Source organism: Dipodomys ordii, unplaced genomic scaffold, assembly GCF_000151885.1.
Source record: "Dipodomys ordii isolate 6190 unplaced genomic scaffold, Dord_2.0 Scaffold7, whole genome shotgun sequence".
NCBI lineage: Eukaryota > Metazoa > Chordata > Mammalia > Rodentia > Heteromyidae > Dipodomys > Dipodomys ordii.
Window position 1 is genome coordinate 5958126 of NW_012267223.1, and position 22574 is coordinate 5980699.

The 22574-nt window shown below is 52.4% G+C and overlaps 1 protein-coding gene across 1 annotated transcript in view; it reads right to left on the minus strand.

The window, feature by feature from the left end:
• Window positions 1-1309: 1309 nt before the first annotated feature.
• Cacng4 (calcium channel, voltage-dependent, gamma subunit 4) overlaps window positions 1310-22574 on the minus strand; it is a 50788-nt gene continuing 29523 nt past the window's right edge. Inside the window, exons 2-4 of the mRNA XM_013037797.1 lie at window positions 8515-8598; window positions 3358-3498; window positions 1310-1848 (exon numbers count right to left, since the gene is read on the minus strand). Coding sequence (XP_012893251.1) covers window positions 1310-1848; window positions 3358-3498; window positions 8515-8598 — 764 coding nt within the window. The remainder of the gene's footprint in view (window positions 1849-3357; window positions 3499-8514; window positions 8599-22574) is intronic.

Consider the following 22574-nt stretch of genomic DNA (forward strand, 5'->3'; position numbering starts at 1 on the left):
AAGAGGGCAAGTCCCATGTTTCCAGAATGTTCGTCTTCCAGACCTGCAAAACCCAGAACCTACTTCCTCAAGTTCCAAACAAACAGCTTCTTCCTCAAGTTCCAAACAAAACGCCGAGATATCTGTCTCCTCAGGGAGAAGGAACACGCAGCCCGGCCCCTCCGTGCACGCTTTCTGCATGGCGGCCGAACAAATGACAAGAACAGGAGCTGGGGGTGGGGTGGGAAGGTGCTGCTGCTACTTTTTGAGATGAGGAAATGAACATAACTCACGCTCCTGGTGTTGGTTCCCAACCACTGAGAAATGGATGCTGACTGCCTGATGCTTCTTTGTGTTTTTGGTCACTATTTGCACTCAAATCTTCCTTTCTTGTACCGAAGTCCAGGTTTCTGCAGCCAAACACCAGTATGGAGGTGAGATTCGGGCTCATCTCCCCACGCCAGGCAACCTTGTTCCTCAGGTCAGGGCAGAAGGACCCAGCAAGAGCCCATGTGGCCACCTTTCCTCTGACTCAAGGAATCTTCCAGACCTTCAAGTTCAGGCCGTATGTCCTGCCTCTTATAAGTAAGGGGGGGGGAAACTTCTGGAAGCCGACTGGGAAGCCAGTGGCTGCCTCCATCTTTACCTCCGATTCTTCCACAGGCCTCCATCTTCGAAGGTGAAGGAAGGCCAGGCCCAGGGCAGCTCAAGGCTGAAGCACCAGTTAGTTGGCCATTTCTCTTCAGGCTGACTTTGTCCTGCCCACTTGTCTGAGAGAGATGGAGAGAAGAAGAGAGACCGAGAGGAAGGGAGCGGGCTCTGTTGTCCTTGGTTCTGGCTCAAAGACACAGGGGACCCCAGATTTGAAAGCAGCTGATCAGAGTCTAGAAACTTCTCTGTGCCTGGAGAGGCCTTCCAGTGGCCCAGTGCCCAGGCAGGGGCTGGGGGGGCGGGGAGGTGAAGGCCTGAAATCTCCTTCTCCTTGCAAGACAGGTTTCCAATAGGAGATAATGGCTCAATTTTCTTTTCCTGTGCAGCTCCAGGAAAGCTGTTGGGCCTCCTAGGAGATTCTGGAAAAGCCTGGGGCAGGAATAAAAGCAATCTTTTCTGGGGATAAAGTCGGCCTGCCCTTCAGCTTCTACCAAGGCCTTGATTCCAGTCTCTGGAGCTTCAAGACCTCTAAGCCAGCCCAGCGCTCCTGCTGGAGGCCAGGGAGATGTCTGACTTCAGTTCCTTGTCTGGGGTCTCAAGGACCATCTGCCCTCCTGGGAGGTGCCCACAGCTGCTGGGGGTCGGGGAGCCGGTGCTGCGGTGGGGGACGGGGCACAGATCACACGGGGGTGGTCCTGCGGTTCAGCATGCTCACGGGAAATCCCTCCTTCAGATCTTGCTGGAAGAAATCGTGCACCTGCAGGAAGCCGGCCTCTTGATCAGGGCTGTAGCTGGCGGCCGTGGTGACCTTGAGGGGCTCCCGGGACAGAGTGTACATGGACAGCTCGCCCATGGGGATGGCCCCGGTGATCTTCAGGCCCACAGGAGATGCGTCCCTGGAGGGTGAGGCCTCAGTGGACCTAGAGCTGGACCGGGAGCGCCGTCGGCGGTACCTGTAGCTCGGCATCCTGGCGTAGGGTGAGGAGGAGGAGGCCTTCAGGAACTCCCGTTTGGTTTTAAACCTCAACTCTTTGTTTTTCTCAATGTAAATGTTTACGGCCAAGACACCCACGGTCTCTGCCACAATAAACGACAGGGCTCCGAAGTAAAAAGACCAGCCGTAGTTGTAATGATTCTTCTTGTCTTCATCTCGCTTGTCACTCGGGTCCCCCGTGTTGCTGGAAATGTAGACGATAATGCCTATGATGTTGCTGAGACCTGAGTTGGAGGTGGGGGGGGGCAGGAAGGGAGAGCGAGGCAGAGATTAGACCCGTGTCCCGAGGGACAGGCCAAGGAATGCCGGCCAGAGGAGGGGCTGCCGAGCAGTCCCCTCAGCATGAGCAATTGTTTATCCCCACGCCTGATTTTTCTCCCCTGTATAGTTGTCCCTTGGTATCCGTGGGGATCGGTTTTAGGACCCATTGTAGAAACCAAACTCTGGGCTGGGAAGGTGGCTCAGTGGTAGAGAGCTTGCCTTGCATGCATGAGGCCCTGGGTTCGATTCCTCAGCACTACATAAGCAAAAAGAAAATAGAAACCAAACTCTGCCCAGCCTCATGTACCCTTGTTCCTTCACAAGGTGAGCACCTACCACCACTATCTAGCTCTAAAACATGGCTGTCATCACCCCAAAAGGAAATCTCATGAAGGATTTGCCCCTCCCCCCCACAAACCCAGACTTTATGTTACGTTATTAATTTTCAGTTTTTTTTTTTTAATGGGTGCTGTGGCTTGAACTCAGGGCTAGGGCGTTGTCCCTGAGCACTTTTGCTCAAGGCTAGCGCTCTACCACTTTGAGCTATAGCACCACTTCTGGTTCACCATTTCTGGTGGTTCACTGGAGATAAAAGTCTCATGGACTTTCCTGCCTGGGCTGGCTTTGAACTTCGATCCTTGGCTCTCAGCCTCCTGAGTAGCTAGGATGATAGGCACGAGCCACCAGCGCCCGGCTACAAACCTAGATTTTAAAGGGTTAATAGCGCATGGTGACTCTGCAGTCAGACCCTCCACAGAGACCACGTGCCCACCTCCTCCACCACGTGCCCACCTCCTCCACCACGTCCCCACGTCCCCACCTCCCCCACCACGTCCCCAGCTCCTCCACCACGTCCCCACCTCCTCCACCACGTCCCCACCTCCCCCACCACGTGCCCAGCTCCTCCACCACGTCCCCACCTCCCCCACCACGTGCCCACCTCCCCCACCACGTGCCCACCTCCTCCACCACGTGCCCAGCTCCTCCACCACGTGCCCACCTCCCCCACCACGTGCCCACCTCCTCCACCACGTCCCCACCTCCTCCCCCACGTGCCCACCTCCCCCACCACGTGCCCACCTCCTCCACCACGTCCCCAGCTCCTCCACCACGTTCCCACCTCCCCCACCACGTGCCCACCTCCTCCACCACGTTCCCAGCTCCTCCACCACGTGCCCAGCTCCTCCACCACGTGCCCACCTCCTCCACCACGTGCCCAGCTCCTCCACCACGTGCCCACCTTCTCCACCACGTGCCCACCTCCTCCACCACGTCCCCAGCTCCTCCACCACGTGCCCACCTCCTCCACCACGTCCCCAGCTCCTCCCCCACGTGCCCACCTCCCCCACCACGTCCCCACCTCCTCCACCACGTGCCCAACTCCTCCACCATGTTCCCACCTCCCCCACCACGTCCCCAGCTCCCGTCCCAATGTGGGGCGCCAGTGGTGGCCACGCAAGCCCCAGGCTCACCCGCGGCCACGAAGAGGATGCCGGCGCTGAGGACGATGTTGTTCTTGCGGCTGTAGATCCTCCCCGCGCCGATGCACAGGCCTCCAAGCAGCAGAAGGATGGTGCTGAGGATCGGGAAGACGCTGGAGGCACGCACGATGCCTGGCCGGGGCGGGACAGAGCAGAGGGCACTGAGGCCAGCCGCCCTGCGGCCACAGCGCGAGTCCTGCAGCTGGGCCCCACACCTTCTTGTCACTCTCTGGACACCACAGGGCCTAGAGTCACATCTACTGGCTCTCACTCAGCCCCTCCCTGCGTGTGGGTGGGCTGGGAGGAGCAGAGTCCCTTGGGGGTGCTGGGGGCGGGAACACCAACAGCCTCTGTGCACTATGGGTGCACAAAGCACTTCACAGCCATCAGCCCTTACGTGGGGTCACCAGGAGCCCTGACCCTTGCATGGAGGCGCAGAGTTTGGCATGTTAGGGGGGAAGGTATAGCCCTGGCTGAATCACTTCACCTCTCCAAAACTCAGTTTCCCCATCTGTGAAGCACATGTGTCTCTTCTGACCTGCAAGATGCCCCAAATCAATAGTACTGAAATATATGTATGTATATATATATATAATATACATATACATTTGTAATATATATGTACAGATATACGAATAGAATATATACATTCTATACATATAGAATATATATATATACATATACAATATGTAGAATATATATCCTATATAGTATATTCTATATAGAATTAGTATATTCTATATAGAATATGTCATATAGAATATACATTCTATATAGAATTTATATATTCTATATAGCATATATATTATATATGTCTATATTCTGCTAGCTCATCATATGTACCGTTGATAAAGCTTCACTTAGAAATTAAATTTAGGGAGGGATTTGTAACAAACACAGCAGTATACTATAATCTAGAAAACGATTCAACATGTATGCATTGTTTATTTCTGCAGTTTCCCGTTTCATATCGTTGGACTGCAGTTGGCTAAATTCTCCTGAGGGGGAGGAGGGCGGGGAGGGGGAGGGGGAGGAGCCACTACAGTCCCAATTCCCTGTGGTTGGCCACGGTGTACGCTTCCTGAGCGAGCTGTGCACCGTCAGCCGCGTCTTCACCACACTCGGCAGCATGGGACACACACGAGGTCACAGGGTCATTAGAGTTTAGTCAGATGTGTGTGGACCACACTGCACAAGTCCGGTCCAGTTGAATCCTTGTTCTCTCACTGACAATAGGGCGATGTGGAGAGGAAGTTTTGGTGACTACCTGAGCCTACTCTCTGCCTCTGTCTCTGTATCAGTTATGGGGCTTGAACTCAGGGCCTGAGTTTTTTTGCTCAAGGCCAATGCTCTACCACTTTGAGTTATAGCTTCTCTTCTGGTATTTGAGTGGTTAATTGGGGATAAGAGTTCTCCTGGGCACTTTTCTGCCTGGGCTGGCTTTGAACTGTGATCCTCGGGTCTCAACCTCCTGAGTCACTAGGATGACAGGTGTGAGCCACCGCAGAGTCTACTCTCTTATAACTTGGGGACAGTAGTTATGTGGACCCACAGGTGTTGAGTTGTACCCCACCACTCTGGAAATACCCATATCCTAACCCCAGGAACTGTGAATGTGATCTTATTTGGGGAGGAAAAAAAGTCAGATGCAACTAAGGCTTTGAAGATGAGATCATCCTGGCTGATCAGACGGTCCCGAAGCTCAATGCCAAGTGTTCTAAGGAGAGGAGAGTTGGGAGGAGGCCATGTGAAGATGGAGGCAGAGAATGGAGTCACACAGTCCAGGAATGCTAACATCCCCAGAAGCTAGAAGAGGTGAGAGCAGAGCCCCTCTTCCCCCTGAGCCTCCAGAGGGCAGGCCTGATCAGCATCTTCACGGTAGATTTCTGGCCCCCATACTGGGAGTGAATTCCTGTTACTTCAAGCCACAGCATGGTGATCATTTGTTATGGCTGTTCCAGGATTATTGTGAGAAACCAAAGCACACAGTAGGTGCTTTGAGGTCCTCTTCCCTTAGTATCTGGGGTGGAAGGGAGGCCAGAGGAAGGGAAGAGCCGCCTGAGGAGGAGCCCAGAGCCCAGTCTTCCCTATGTCCCTGCGGGTCTCCCAGTCCCATACAAATCAGATGGCCTGGGTCTTGGTGGCCCCAGCAGGGGACAGTGAGTCAGGAAGTGCTGGCAGATGTCCCTCTTATGCCAGCTGACTGGCGTGGGGCCTTTCGGCATCTCAAGGCGGTGTTTGTCTCCTTTTGTACCCACCACTGTGTCCCCGGAACACAGAGGAGGGATTGTCGGAGGACACTAAATGAAGCTCTTCTCTCCGGCCCCAGACGCCTCCATTCCACTGGGAGGAGGTTTCCTGTGTGCTTTGGAAATGCACTGCTGAGCTGTGCTGGCAGAGCCAGGACCAGGACCTGTCCTGGACTCTGCAGATAGGCCGGAGGGCGGGAGAGAAGGGAGGAGCCTCGTTCCGTCTGAGCTCACCTGAGGCCTGCAACCTGCTTTATAGCCATCCATTTCTGCCCCAGGTAAATCAGACCAACCCTTGGCTCTTCCCACACTGACTGTGGGTGGCAAGATGATGGCGGAAGTCCAGTGCAGGGACATTCCCAGGAGCTTGGAGGCCTGCAGGAAGTCCTGGGCCAAGGACGTCACTCAAGACACAAGACCAGTTTCTGTGGGAGGTTTCGGGGTGTTGCCTGGGGTTGACTTCCTTCCTGAGTTGCTCATGACAGGTTTGGGCAGCGCAAGCTTGGATCAGCCTGGCTGGTGCTCCCGCCTGGATGGCTGTGCTCCACCCCACCATAGGCTGCGCCACAGGTCCCTCTGCTGCAGCAACTTCTGTGCCTTTCTCCAATTCTCCACATCCAGCATGTCAGCACTGACCAAGAGGGTTGAGGTCTGTGCTTGCTGCTGTAATTCCACATGCCCGGTATGGGGCACACAATATAGGCCCACAGTAAGTTTTGTTATTGTGACTACATGCATCTGCGGGAAGTGAAACTCCCTGCAAATGTTGGCCCCCAGAGAACCACTCTGCTGGGTGTCTCCAGATTTTGGGAGTTCAGAGGTTTGGATAGAAACCAGAAGACTGAATGTTGGGACACAGGGGACACAGGCCAAGCCGGCTCTGAGGTTGGGCTTGCCTCTCAAACCCACCCACCTCTCGGGTTCCAGGCTCACCTGCCTGCTGGATGAAGGGCTGTTAGGTTCTCAGAGCCCAATGGCCCTGCCGCAGCCATGGAGCAGAAATACACCTCCCTGCTGGTAAGTCCACACTGCCTCCCGGCCCCCAAGCCTGCCAACACCTGCAGCTCACGGGCCCCAAGGCTGCCAGCCCCAGACAGGGCATAGCTGGGTTTGTGAGTGAACCTGGCAAGGTCTCCTCACACTGTACACCTGAACATGTCCTTCCCAAATAAGCGCTCATTGTTGTCCAGCTGCTACCATGGCTTTATCTGAGGAAGTCATTCTGCAACCTCCCACCCCTCTAGCCCCCTCTCCCCTCTGTCCCAGGGACCCTGCTGGCAGACTTGGAGGAATCCCCAGCAGCAGGACTGAAGCTGCTCAGGCACATACTTTATTTGACTCTCCAGATCCCCATTCTGTCCTCCTCCATCCTGCCTTGGGCCCCAGGACACCGTGTGGATCACACCACAAAGCTCCTCGACACTGGCTTTTGGAGAGTCGGCAATAGCTATTTCTCTGGCTTTCTCCTGCCAGACTGCAAAATGAAGAAGCTGCAGTTTCTCACAGCTAGTGTGGGGAAGCTCTGCTCCTCCAGCTCACCCTCTCAGCCCCTGCGCTACAGAACCCGAAGGCTGTCCTTCATCTGTAACACCTGCAAATGGTGCTCCTGGAGTTGTGCTGTGTTTGGCCCCTGCTATCTGGGGTAGGTTGTATGGGAAATCGCATTCGCCTGCTCCAGTGTGGGTCCCCAGGAATCACAATCAGAAGCTAGACAGGAGGAGGAGGAGGAAAAGATGAGGGAAGGAAGGGGGGCAGAGCTCTGGCCAAATGATTTCAGGTTCTGGGCCTGCCTGCCGCTGCCTGCCACAGCCTCAGCTCTGGGAACACTCACTGGCTGTTCTACTTCAGCAGATGACTCAGAATTTCAATCCTTTCTCTTCAGAAAAAAAAAAAGAAAATGATCTGCAAGCAGGTGCGGAGTGAATTGTGTTTTCTCTCGGGGCCCAGGTATCGATTCTCCATCAATGAAGCTAGGCTGAACTCCAGGGGTGCCATCGTAAGCAGCTCTTCGTGTCTTTTGGCTAAGGGGAAAATGACACTGAGAGCTACTGGTTTTTCCATTTCTAGGCTCCATCCCAGGCCAGGGAGGAGATCTGGACTTCCTGAAGTGGAGCTAGATCTGTCCTTTGGGGTTCAGCATATGTTATGACACACTGGCTCCAGGATGGGGGTCCCCCGGCCCCAGACCCCAGATGGGGGTAAAGACTCCAGTAAGAGCTGGTAGACACAGTGACTTCAGCAGTTGGTACAGAAGGGACTTAAGGCCATATCAGGCTGCTCCATCCCATCTTCACCTTCCTCAGGCTGCCAGCATACCAAGAAGCTGTCCTGGCCAGGGACTTAACCTGCTGTTTCAAGAACCTCGGAAGTGCTGCTGTGGCTCAAGTGGTAGAGCGCTAGCCTAGAGCTGAAGAGCTGAGGGACAGTGCCCAGGTCCAGAGTTCAGGCCCCATGACCTCAAGTATGTACGTGCAGTGGAGGGCTGGACAGGTCTACTTCTGACTGAGCAATGTGCTGGATACCTTAACTCTCAAAGAAATGCAGACAGTGCAGAAAGCAGGCCTTTAAGCCCACCCCCAGTGTGCTCCAGCCAATCAACTGGTCCGAAGCTGGCCACACCCAGCAGCCCTGCTTGCTGTAGTTCCCCCCCTCCCCGCCCTGCTCCCCCAGCTCAGGCCTCAGATAGGCAGGAGCCCATCCGCCAAGCAACTCCACCAGGTCAACCCAGGCTGTGAGGTGTTTCTGTGCACGACTCCAGCCCCTGAACTTCACTTCTGAATGGAAGGGTGGGGCCACAACACCCAGAGAAAAGCACCCTCTCCACAGCCACAGGACCCCCTGGCCCACCCTCTGTTCCCCTCCACACACACAAAACCAACCAGGGACTCTTGACACTCACGAAGGAGATACTCTGAGCTGTCGTGATCATAATCATTGTCCTCTGGGAAGTGATTGATCCGGAAGCAGTGCCCTTTGTAGATCCCTGTAGGAAGGAGAGGACAAATGCTCTGTAAATGTCCTGTGGCTTCTCATGGCCATTTATTCCAGACACGGTGACTGCACGTTGAGAGGCTTTGTGCAGGCCTTAGACACACAGGAAAGCGCGGCTCCAAAATTTGTCTGGTGGGGCCCTAGCACGCGCATGTGTGCATGAGCACACACCCCGTCCCCAACTACAACTACACAGTGGGAGAGGGCCCCCACGGGGCCATGTCATCAAAGCTCTGGGTCTGGTACCCTTGAGAAAGAGAGAAGACTCATCTTGAATCTCTGTGGGGTCGGAAGGCGCCTGGCTGCCCGGGCCCTCCATGGCAAAGAGACTCCCGCTTAGAATGGCAGCTTGGAAAATGACAAAGCCCTTGTTGGAGGAGAGCTTTCCAGGCAGAGGAACCAAAGCTGAAGGTGAGGGTGAGGGAGGAGTCTGGGGGTCTGTCTGTCACTCCCTCTCTCAGACACACAGAAAGGGACTCTCTTCCCAGGTACACGTGAACATGCTGAACATGGACACGGTGGATTCACCTTCCAATCTCCTCTGGGCAAGGTAGAGAACACAGAGTAAGAGAAACTTCCAGAAGGAAGTGAGCCTGTGGCTCACACCTGTAATCCTAGCTTCTTGGGAGTCTGAGGATTTCAGAGTTCAGAGTCAGCCAGAAAGTCAATAAGACTACTGACACCAATTGACCAGCAAAAAGCCAGAAGTGGAGCTGTGGTTCACATGGTAAAGTGACAGCTTTGAGCAAAGAAATTGAGGATACCACCCACACCCTGAGTTCGAGCCCCAGTAGCAACACAAACACAAACACAACATAATAAGGGCTGGTCTCATCTCCTGCCTGGCTTTCTCTTTTCCCATTCTGAGAAGAGGCCCTCACAGGATAGAAGGCAGGACTCCGGGGTGGTTTGCCAGAGGACAAGGCCAGTCCTTCCTTCCAGAATCTTCCATCCAGTTCTCTCAGTGCCCTGCAGCCTGGGATTGCCCACCAAAGAACTGTCCACCAGTGGAGAGGGCGGCTTATGAGGTATCTCTGTCATGCCTTGCCTGCACCTACCAACCCGTCATGCGTGGGACCAACCTGTCATGTACGGCCTCTGCACCCCTGCAGGCAGGTGACTTGCTGACACTCTGAAGATGGGCTGTTTCTACCTGGGAGCTGCATCTTGCTGGCCTCCAGCAGCCCAGGCTGACGGCGCAGTCAATGGAGACAGTCTTGGAAGCACATCTGTCTCCCAGTGCACCCAACAGAGCGGGAGAACGCTGCTCTCACATCTGGCCACCGGGGCGCTGCTCTGCGGCTGCCCCTTCCCCCCCAGCTTTCCCTTCACCAGGCAACTTCTGCGGCTGCCTCCAAAAAGCCAGGGGTCAGGGGTGGTGGAGACAGAATGAAGGTCTCACCAATGAGGTCAAGTCTCGCATGGAGTATGCTGCAACAATGCTCCGTGCGTCTGGGTCCATCACGCACACGGTCAAGTCCTTAGTATCCTTATCTGTACCATGGGAATGCACATGGCCCATGGGGGAATTCCATGAGCTAACCGCGCTGGGCACTGGGGATGATTACGGACCTGGGTCTTTGGCTATGGAGAGGGTCGCTGTTGCTGGACCCAGGATTCCCCATGCCCTCCCTCATGTATCCTTGCTCCTTCATGGTCACCCATGGGTGTTGGTGGCAGGGTGGACAGGGGTGGGTGGGCGTGCAGAGGCCGGGGTGGGCGGGGCACACATCCCCTCACTCTTCTTCCCACCCCTCCTCCCCAGATTCAAAATACGCCCGCACACTCAGAACCAAATATGGATGCCATAGCAGATCTCTCTGCTCTGCTCTGCTCGCTAGCCACATTTTATTCTGTTTTCTTTCATTTTTTTTGCCACTTTGTAAGTCTAAACAAAATCACAAATCACACATGCCTGCTGGAACAAGTCAAATAATAAAAGGTTGGAAAAGCAGCAAGCGATCTTTCTTCTCAGATCCACTTGCTTGCAGAGCCCTTGTCAGGTGTGCTGCGGCTCTTACTATTTTTACTTACACCTTATTTTGAGATGACCATAGACTTACATACACGTGAGAACCAACATGGCGACACAGAGAAGCCTCCACTGCCTTCCCACTGCATTACAAAACGAGGCAGACACGGACGCAGTCAGGGCCCTTCCTAGCCATACCATGCCTCCCCCACCCAAGGCAGCCACCGAGATGCTCTCTGCTTCGGGATCTTGTCCTTTCCAGAATGTTCCACAGATAGAAGAATCATACCACTTGTGACCTTCAGGGATTGTTTCTACCCAGAATCGTTCTCCTGAGGCTCACCCAATGTGCACATTAATAATTTGTCCTTTTAACTGCTGAGTAGTATTCCACAGTACAGATTTCTGTGGTTTGTCTGTTGGTTGCCCATCAAAGGACACATGCTGTTTCTAGCGATTCATAACAATTCTTCCCCAAATGCTTCCATTTCTCTGGGATAAATGCCCAGGAATATTATTATGGGGTCCCATGACAGCCATGCATTTAGTGAGTCTGTTTGGGATTGGGTTGTACTCTTTTAATCTCCAACCTGCAGTTGCATTTAACTATAGTTGATAAACACCTCTCCAGTTAAGAACTCAGGTTATTTTTAAGAGCACTTTTTATTTTTGAATTAAAAAAGAGAATAAGCTGATGTGAACCCAGAAGTTGCTGAAAATCCTAAAAGGAATTAAGGGAGGAGAAAACTCCCCCTCTCCTCAAACCCAAGAACACTAGAAACAATGAACACTGGCAGAAAGAGCACCACCATGCACTTACATGTTCAGCCTGAAAATGAAACTCAGTAGTTTGAACATGAGCTTGCACACAGAAACATTTGCTCAAAGCACGGCCTCGTTCTACACATAGGGCATTGATGGGAATTATAAGTAGAAATCAAGTGATGTAGCTTACTAGCTCTCTTTATTTTTTGGCCACACCGGGGACAGAACCTAGGGTCCTATGCATGTTAGGCAAGCGCTCTGCACTCAGCTACATCCCCCGCTTTATGAATTCATTTTAAGCACGTTCGTTTTAGTGTCTGCTTCACTAAAAGCAGTCATGGATCTCCCGATTCGACTATATAATAAACAAATGGTCATTTTAGTTATTTGAGATTCTGTTCCCACACAGTGGGTCCTCCCATGTGGGAAGACCTCCCTCCTTTCTTCCCTCCCTCCTGCCCTCTCTTCTCCCCCATTTTCCTTACCCACCAAGCCTGTGCAGACTAGAGAAATGGGCACTGTTTGTGGTCAAACTGTGTCCCCCCCAAAAGATAGGTTGTAATCCTAACCCCCTGGTATTCACAAACGTAGCTGTGTGAGTCAGCTTTCCATCACTGCGACATAATATACAGGGTAGACAACTCATGAAGACTTGTTTTAGCTCACAGTCTCAGAGGCCCATGGTCCTTTGGCCTGTGGTAGCCCTAGATGTTATGTCAGATAGAAACAACAACTAGGGAGCTCCATTCACCTCATGGCAGCCAGGAAACATAGGAGAGAGGAAGGGGCTGGGGTCCCGATATCCTCCATATAATAGCCAGGGCACATCCCAATGGTCTAACCTCCTCCAACGAGCTCCCACCTCTTGAAGGTTCCAATGCTTCCCACAGGTGCCAACAGAAAGGGGGCCAAACTATGACACACAACTGCAATCCAAACGATACCAGTGCCTTCTGTGGAAAGAGGGGCTCACAGAGGTCAGGAAGACGAGGTCATGATGCAAACAGTCATGAAGCCTAACCCATCTCCATCGGCCTCACCCCCAGCCCCCCCCACCCCAAATATCTTCAGTTATTTCTTTCCCCGTGGTTCCAGGAGGCGTCTTGACCTTTGCTTTCCTGACAAACCCAGCGTTCAGGCTGGGTCTGAACAGCCCAGGGCCCAGGGCCGGCTACCCTTCCCGCCTCTTCTCTGAATCTGGCATGACTCTAGACTCAGTTTCCCGGGAGCTGCTTCTGAGACGCCTCACTTCCCCGACCCTGTTTTTGTGGCACGCAGTGTCTATCTTCTCTGTCGCTGTCAAATTTAATTATGTCATCGCTGCCTTAAGGCATTTAATAGGGAGAAGATTAATGGCTGATATGAGAAGGAAGAGACAAAGCCATGTCTAATCCATGTCACCCGTGCTTTCTCTCAGCAAGCGGGCACTTGCTGTGCTATCTATTAAGTGGCATGTAGGGTGGTAGATTTTGAGACTCGGGACGGATCACACTGCAGGTAAACTGGGGGCACTTAGGGTGAGGTTGGGACCTTTGGTGGAGCTCCCAGAGACATAGTAGCCTTGGCCTTCTTGAGAGTCAGGAAGGCTTTGAGAGCCATGTGGGCCCAGGCAAGATCTACTTCATCCCTAAACTTAGGAAGCGAGCCAGCGGGAGATGCTGCTGCTCTACCTTGCCAGAACTGTGTGTGGAGAGAGGTACACGTGTGCCGCGTTCATTTCCACCCATCAGCAGCCACTTTCATTAAAGGCCCATCTCTGGGCATAAGAAAATATCTAGAAAGAGATTTCCCCAAATATGTTCAGTGTTTTGTTTCTAAAGGGCAGGATGAGTGAAATAAAATCTCCTGTACATTCGTGTGTGTGTGTGTGTGTGTGTGTGTGTGTGTGTGTGTGTTGGTACTGGGCTTGAATTCAGGGCCTTTCAGTCTTGCTTGGTGCTTCAGTCTTGGCTGGTGCTCTATCACTACACTTTCAGCTTTTTGCTGGTTAATTGGAGATAAAGAGTCTCAGGGACTTTTTTTTTTAACCTGGGCTGGCTTTGAACCAAGATCTTCAGATCTCAGCTAGGATTATAGGCATGAGCCACCACCAGGAATGAGATTTATACAAAGAAAGTGAAAAGCAACCGATTCTTTAATTCTAAGTAAAAACATGGACTTGACCAGATGCCCCAGCCTTGGAAGTTGGGGAGTGAGGCGGGAACAAAGGTGAGGGAAGGGGTGTGGAGCCTGCAGCCTCTGTGTGTCGCCTTCCTGCTGTAACTTCTGGGATGATCATACCTGGAGGGGCTGCCCCCATGTACTGCCAGGGCACCAAGCAGAGCATCCTGGACCACCAGAATCTCAATACAACAGGTGCCCATGGCTATAACCCTAGCTACTTTGGAGGCTGAAATCTGAGGATCACGGTTTGAAGCTAGCCTGGGCAGAAGAATTCCCCTGAGACTCTGATACACAATTAACTACTCAAACAACAAAACAAACCAACAAAAACAACCAAGAAGTGGAGCTCTGGCTCAAACTGGTACAGCATGAAGCCTTGAGCAAAAGTGTTCAGAGCCAGTGCCCAGGCTCTGAGCTTAAGCCCCAGGACTGAAAAAAAAAAAAGAATTTCAATACTAGATCTTGCTCAGCTTTGCTTAGAGTCATTTCCGTACTGGTATCTGACATCAGCTTCCGTAACAGGCACCTCAAAAGGCCTCTCATCGTTAAGAAAATCCTGGAAGAAAGGATGTCAGCCAGACACTTACAAGTAACGATGGTTACGTTTTATCAGCTGCAAAGTGTTTCCACCAGCATGATGTCACTCCGTCTGCACAAGCATGATGTCACTCCATCTCCACGAGCGCCAGCAGCAGTTCTAATAGGGCGCCTGCTGAGAGGAGGATGCATTTCTGCCCAGCTTGCATCTCTCAGCCACTCACGCCTGCTGCCACCAGCTCCCTGCACGCATCCCCTGTGGATGCCTCAACTCAGCAGCACCAATTATTTCCTGTCTTTTGCTCAGGGCATTGGTTGACTGCCTGGGGGAAACTGCTCTGCAGACACTCACCCCCAGAATTCGAGGAATGTCTATCCAGCCTGTAACCTTTGAACAGTGGGAGAGGGGATGGGGGCTAGTGGGCAGCTGCTCCCCGGCTCTGTCTTTTAGGTGGGCAGCTCCGAGGTCCAGCCTACATTGCTTTTGGAGGGGCAGGCCCCAGCAGGGGCGGTCCCTCATGCCTGGTCCCGAGGATGGGGACGCGGGACATATCATCCACACACAAGCCCAGGACTCAGGCTCAGATGAACGCCATCACTGGCATCAACCTATAGCATTTCTATAAGAAAGACTCCTTCAGCTGGGCACCAGGAGCTCAAACCTGTCATCCCAGCTACTCAGACCGAGATCTTCAAAGCCAGCCTGGGCAGAAAAGTCCAGGAGACTCATCTCCAATTAACCACCAAAATACCTGAAGTGGAGGTGTGGCTACGATCAGAAAAAGTTAAGCAAAGGTTTGAGGCCCTGAGTTCAAGCCCCAGAGCTGGCATATGTGCATAATGAAGAAGGCTTCTCTAAAGGCTTAGAGAGGCCCACAGACTTCACAAACTTCCTGCAGTCCCTGCTGTGCTATTGGAAATTCTGCTCCATGCTGTAAAGCCATCTTGCCTGTCCCATGACACCGACAGGCCATTGAGGCCCAGTGGACACCTGCTGTGTGCATGACGAGTGGCAGCTGCAATGCAGCTTTGTGACCCTTGTCCAGTGCTCTTCCCTAGTGGCCTGAGGCAGAAAGGGCCATTGAAGAAGCAGGAGGACACGGGCCTTCACTGGACACTCAATCTGCCAAGACTGGGAACTTCCCAGCTCCCAGAACAGTGAGAAATAAGTCTATGTGGTTTGATAAGCCACCCACAGTTTATGTTTTGGGGTGGCATCACCTCCAGAGGTGATGGGAGGCTGCGATGGGGAGGGGGTCACCCTGTGGAGGGGAGGTGATGAGGGGGTGTTGAGTACAGAAGACAGCACAGGCAAGGCACTGCAGGGTCTGACTTGTCTCTAGGTGTATGGGCAGGTGAGGGGTACGGCTGGGATGGAAGGATCATGGCTATGACAGCACACAGGTGCATTTGTCTCCGAACGACGAATCAGACTTGGGTGGTTCACAAATGTACCACTGGCTCACAGCTACGAAGGCCAAGGTGAGAGTCAGAAGGCTTGACAGTGCTTCCGTGCTGGGCCTCTGCCTCACTTCTGGTGGTGGCTGCTGCTGTCTTGGCACTTTCTGGCTATTGGAATCACCACCTCCATCTCTGCTCTCTCCTTAGCCCGTGTGTTTGTGTCTGTGCCTCAATTTCCCCTGTTTATAAGGCCACCAGTCCTAATAGAGGAGGGTTTCCCATAGAGATACCGTCTCTAAATAGATAATTATATGGACCACTGTCTAAGGTGGGTCTGTGTGTGACAAGTTTAACATGAGGCTTTTTTGGGGGCGTATTTGTGTATGGGGGGTAGAACTCAACCCATGAATGCAGGCCTGCAGGCCCTGCACCCAACGTTCCATGCTGCTTTTACCCAGGGCTCTCTGTCCCGCCCCGAACCTGCTCCCCATAATTCCTCCCTCAGAGGTCCTTTTTGTAATCCCTCCCTTCCCACGCCCATCTCCAAAGAGCTCTCCTAATAACTGTGATTTCCCAATTGGCATGCTCTGGTCTCTGTCGGGCTGGCGTCTTTCCAGCGGTAGGGAGACCAGGCTGTTTGGAAACCTCTCCGTGAATTCCTATGGAGAAACTCCAGGCTCAGAGAGGCAGCGTGGGCTGGGCTGCTCTTTGGTGGTGTGGGGGGCGGGGCGGGGAGAGTGGGGGGCCTCAGCTGCTTAGACTTTTACTGATTCCCTGCAAGAATGTGGTTAAGTCACTCAGGATTTTGGTTCCTTCGTTGAATTTCTATTTACGGAGCACCTGCGATTTCCTAGATGCTGGGACCTCCGAGCTGCTGCAGAGTTTTCTGCTTCCTGCAATCCATCTCTTCTTTTTACTGGGTTGTTCCATATTCCCCAGTTTCCCTCCAGTCAGATGCGGCCATGCGGCAGGGGATCCTAAGGAACGTGAACTCAAATGACACGTGCCATTCTGCAGCAAGCAAACCCCTCCATCTCCATCATCAGTCCCTTCCCTCCGGGGAAGCCCCACGATGAAGGGGACCTGGGTCTCGGAGCTGCACTGTGGAGGAAGGACTGCCATTCACTAAACAAACCACTTGCTCTGGCTTGTTACATGAGCAGGAAATCAGTGGTTGGTTTGAGCACATTCGACATTGTGACGCCTTTCTGTTACAGTACCAGTCAATACAAAGAGAGGCACAAAGTAGATATAGTCCCTGGTCTGCCAGAGCTTTCTAGTTGCACAGTTAACTCCATGCTGACCCAGGGAAGGCTCTGAAATGGGGTGTCCAGAGTTCCCAGGAGCGCATCCTTGGGTGGGGGGACTCGGGCAAGGCTGTGGCTCGCTGAGGATCAGAGAGCTGCTCTTCAGCTCAAAAATGGGGAAATACCTTTCAGAGCTGAAACGAGATCCACATGGGTCAATGCACACTGAGAAGATCAATTCTAGGATGTCCTTTTTGACCCCTCCCTTCACAGAGATGGCTTCAGAACACACTGTTCGCTGATGGGAGTCTGAGGAGGGATCCTGCATGTCCCCTCCAATGCTTGAGATTCAGAGCCCAGAAGGCTCCTTTGAGAAAATGGTAATTGCACTGGTTTCTGCAGAAGGATTTTTCCCCCCAGTCCTGGAACTTGAACTCAGGACCTGCTCAAGGCCAGTCTGCTACCACCTGAGCCACAGCTCCACTTCCAGCATTTCTGGCAGTTAATTGGAGTTAAGAGTCTCACAGACTTTTTCTACCCAGTCTAGGATCCTCAGTTTTCAACCTCCTGAGTAGCTATGATTATAGGCATGAGCTGCCAGTGCCCAGCTGCTGCAGAAGTTTTATACAGGCTCCTCCGTGTGTGTGTGTGTGTATGTGTGTGTGTGTGTGTGTGTGTGTGTATGTACTGGAACTGGGCCTTGCACTCACAGGTACACACTGAGTGTACCTACTTGGCTTTTTTTTGCTCAGGGCTAGTGCTCTACCACTTGAGCTACAGCTCTACTTCTGGCTTTTTGGTGGTTAATTGGGGGGGTAGAGGCTCATGGACTTTCCTTGCTTGGGCTGGCTTTAAACCACAATCCTCAGATCTCAGCCTCCTGAGTAGCTAGGATTGCAGGCACAAGCTACCAGTGCCCTGCTAAACTCCTTCATCTGATAGCCTAGCTTGACATCCTTGAGGGGCTAAGGACATTTAGAGTTTTCCTTTAGACATCCTGCAGCCAGTGGACCCCTTGCCCGTCCTTTTCTTTGGTTCGGTATTCATGTATCCATGCCAGGCTCTGTGGGAGTCCAGAGACTTGTCGGCCTGGGAGGATGTGCTCCCTAGATGAGGAGGTGAGGGAACATTTTGCCTGGGACCAAGAGAGTCAAAAGGGAAGGAGCAGCTAAAGAAAGAAATGGGGTACATGCTGAACAGGGTGCTAAGGAAGTTCCGAAGGAAGCTGAGCTCTCACTGAGCCATAGAGGAAATAGTGCCCGTGGCAGCCCAGACCACTGTGAGGGAGGGATAGCATGACAGGGTGAGGCAGAGAGTGACTGCACCCCCACCGGGAACCATGCCAGTCCTTCTGGGGCACACCCCTGTGTCCTTGGGACTCCCAGGAGAGCTGGGCAAGCCTCTGTGTGACTTAGGTAGGGAGCCGTGGTCCCTAGAGGCTCTGAATGCCTCCGACACTATTCCCTGTAAGGCTGGATTTTTTTGGGCCTTGTAGAGTTTAAGGGTCTCACCCTGGGGCCCAGGGGTATCTGCCTGTAGTCCCCACAGGAGCTCAGCTGCCCGAGAGACTGCAGGCTCTGCTCACCAGGATCAGCTAGCTTTCTCCCCTTCGACTGGAGCCCCTGCTGAGGAAGACACATTAAACTCTGGCTCTGTGTTGGCATCTTCCTACAGCTGCCAGAGATTCCTGGGCAGCTGCACGTCCGCCGATGCCAGAGCGAGGGGTGGGAGGGGCCAAGGAGGGCTGTGGAAGGACAGGCACCGTTTCCTTGGGCTCAGCCTGGGGCACCACCTTGAGGAACTACAAGGCTCCTGGGCACAGGAAGAAGCCTCTGCTGTGGTCTGAATGAGCCAGACCCATAAGCTGCTCTCCTGGGAATCTGGTTCTGGATGAGCAACAGAGGAGACCCAGGAACCAAGCTCTGTTGGAGAATTCACAAACGAGGTGCATTTTTTGAATGGCCCATGATGGAAACCTTTGGCTTTCTTCTTCTCCTGCCCTTTGCCGAGGTCTGGGCTGTTCAACTCTTCCCATCCTTTGGCATCCCTTCACATCTTTCCAGCAAAATCCCTCTTGGGGGACCAAGCCGGAAGTCAGTTTCTGTGCTTGTATCCAAGAGAAATCAAGGTCCCTACCAGATGTAACTTTGGTTTCTGACTCAACCTAGGTTTGGGTTGAGAGCTGTTTCTTCTCCCTGCCTCCCATGGCTTCTGGATACACCTGCCTGCAGTCAGGATGCCAAGAAAGAGCACTGGACTGCAGAACCTGCTGCTCACAACCCAGCTCCTGCCCCTTGACTTCAGTCTCTTATCATACCTCCTCTGGCTCCCAGAACTCAAGAACAAAAGGAGCTAGCCTCACGCCTCCTCCACCGCTTTGCTCCCGAGCTGCCGGGATTTTCCAGGCTTCCTGCCGAGATTCATAATTGAACAGAGCCAAGGAGATTTCCCCAACCAATAGCTTGTCTTCTGTCCTAACACTGGGAAATGGGTGTTTGGTTATTGTCTTTGTGATTTTTCTACTTGTATCTGCTCAATAATTGGTGCTTGGATGAAATCTCAGTACCAAGGGTCGGGGGTTGATTTTTTATTCACTTTCTTTTAATGAGGAGCAAATATGGAGTTCTAAGGGGACAAAACGGCTCTCTGCAGATTCCAGACTTTTCCCTCGGATTGTCTCTGCAGATTTCTGGCAAGTTATGCTCCAATAATCCGAGAGTATAACAGAAGGGCCTGGGGTATGGGGGAGGGAGAACTGTAGTCAAGAATGATAGACTTCTAGAAGGGGCCCTGGGACCATCAACACCTTGTTCACTTCTTCTAGGATAATCAGTTGGTGTGGACTGTGGACTCCAAGATCAGTGCTCTTTTGTCTACCTACCACTGCATACTCAGTACAAATTTTCAACCCGGTGGATTTTACTTCTCAGGTACACCTGGCACTTGTCAGGAGAGGCCGCTGGGAAGAACCAGTACTTGAGCTTCACCTGCTATAGGAGAGGGGTGACAAGAAAAATACAAGGGTGGACATAACTGCTGAGGCCCAGAGGCCAGCAGGCCTGGAAGCAGAAGGGAGCCAGGGGAGAGTGTTACACCAGTAACACAACAGGATCCTCCAGGGCTGGGGATAGAGAGGAGGCAGGGAGGTCAGGCAGGATCTAACCTCTGGCACTGAGGTCACATTCAAGGTCACCTGCTGATTTGGAGTAGAGAGAAAAGCTGCCAAGATGCCATGTGTCATCACTGTTACCTGTCAGACTAACCTCGGACCACACTTGGCTCGGTGTATCAACACCCTCCCAAGCATAGCCTTCTTTGGCCACTGCCTCCCAACCTTGGCTTCACTCAGTGCCTAGGTGCCTTGGACCCTAGGACACCCATTTCTCCTTCTCCCTGTCTGTCCTCAAGGTTTATCAACTCCTGTCCCTGATGCCAGATTCTGGAGCTATGTCTGCACTCAGGGCTGCCTTCTGCCTGCTCTGGCCTCCGCTTTCTCCAAGGAAGTTGGGAGCTAAGACCCGGCTAGGGCTTTTGCTTGCTTGCAAAAGAAAAAAAAAAAGTAAATCGAATACAAAAGCCAGCTTCCCTCCCTCTCAAGCCCAGCAGGCCAAAGAGCACACAGGCTTTTTGGAGGACAGAACTGGGCCGCAGCAAGAGCAAGAACTGGCTGGCTCTGAGCCAGGCAGTAGAGAAACCCTCAGGAACAGAGCGGAACCATCCCCATTGTGAGTTAAGCAGGCTGTTTATGGGGAGGATAAAAGTTAATGAGAAACTGAACTCCAGTCCCCACCATTAAGCTAGAGGAATGCTGTAGAACAGGAAAGAGAGGCGGCTCCTGAGTGCCTAGAAGAAGCTATGGGTTCTGGGACCCTGGCAGTCAGGTGGAGCAGGAAGTGGAGAGTGACTTCATTACCTGATTGGGGGGCACCAAAGCTTGGACACAACCAATTTCATCCCAATTCTCCAGGTGGCTTCTTAATCTATGACTCTCTTTCCCCTTCCCAAGGCCAATTGTGGAGGGAGATGTTATTTTTTCACGAATTCATTGTTAAATCCTTACTCTCAAGTCAGGAGCCTGTGGTTCATGGCTGTAATCCTAAGTTACTCAGGAGGCAGAGATCTGAGGATCAAGGTTCCAAGTCAGCCCTGGCCAGGAAAGTCCATGAGACACTTATTTCCAATTAACTACTAAAAAAAGAAAAGCAGGAAAGGGAGCTGTGGTTCAAATGATAAGGGCCACCAGTTTTGAGCCAAAAAACTCAGAGACAAGATGGATGCCCATGGGGTTTGATATACTGGCTACTCAGATGACTGAGATCTGAGAATCTTGGTTTGAAGCCAGCCCAGACAGAAAAGTCTATGAGACTCTTATCTTCAATTAAACACTAAAATACCAGAAGTAGAGGTATGGCTCAAGTGGTAGAGTGCCAGCCTTAAACAAGAAAGGCCAGGCTCTAAGTTCAAGCCATAGGACTGGTACAACAAACAAAATACACAACTAAGGGACATCCCTGAGTTCAACCCCCAGTATTGGTGTGTGTGCACACGTGCACATTCATTCACACACACACACACACACACACACACACACACACACACACACCCCTCCTCACTCTCTGAACAAAATCAATCAGATCTAATTTGGCACCATGCCTCTTCTGACAATTTGCAGCGACTCTGGCTTCCTGTCAGACTGCACAGCTGGGGAAGAGCATATATGCAACTCTGCGAGGGCCAAGCTGGTCCCATGCTAAGTAATTCTCCACCAGCAGCAACAGTTGAAATATGGTAACTGGGTGGAACAGGTGCCATCTTGGCATCTTGGTGGATAATGGAGGCTTTCCCAAAACTCTCGGAGGTAAAAAATCCACTTCCTCATCCCCACCCCCAGGTGACAGGTACCTAAATTCCTAAAAGCAGGAGCAGACATATGGACAATGGATTCCCCGACCTGCCAGGCCTGTACCACGACACTTTGAACTCTGGAGTTCCCTGTCACCCTGCCCCCTGACCATGACCCTATTTAGGCCTGCCTCCCCCCCCCCATCACTTCAGCCTCCATTGTCCAAGCCTTGTGTCTCCTGACTCCTCAGGCCACCCTGGCGTCCCTCTGCAGCTCTCCATTAGAGCTGACCTGGTTTGTGGAGACTGTTTTTCTGCTCTTTCTTTACTCCCTCATGGCTCAGTTTCCTAACAGCGTTAAGTGTATTTGAGGGTGCAAGTTTTTTTGGGGGGGAACATGAGTCTGCCTGCATTCGCCGGCTTTCTAATAAAGAATCCCCATCTGACCTTTCAGATTACGGCTTCTCTGTATTTCATGATTGGATTCCTATATAACACAGTCGTCGGTAATAGTAATAACAATAACAGTGTTGCACCGGTACCCAAAGCATCCATTTTCTAAGCACAGGAATTTGGTGCATCATTCACGTTACAGACAAAAGAGGAGGCTGGGAGAGCTCAGGAGACTTTTCTGGAAGTGCAGATCTGGGGTGAGAAGCAACCACATCATCATCACCTCTCAGACCAAATAGATACACGTTACGAGTACCCGATAGCCACCGGAAGGCTGGGGGAGGACCCACCCTATGATGGGATGTTCTATAATATCCCAGACAACCTTAGGAGCATCTTCCTTTTGCCAACCTCTGAACCACATGGCGACCCAAGATCCATGGAAATATCCTAAGTCTCCTAGGGAGACTTAGAGCAGAGCTCAGGCAGCGGAGGACCCGTGGACCCACCGTGAGGCAGGTGGGGAGACCTCTGTCTCAGATGAGAGGGGAAGGAATAGATGGCTGACTCCCCAAAGTCCTACACACCCTGGGGTGATGGGTATGCTAATGACTATGACCTCATCACTTCATATACAATGTTCCTTTT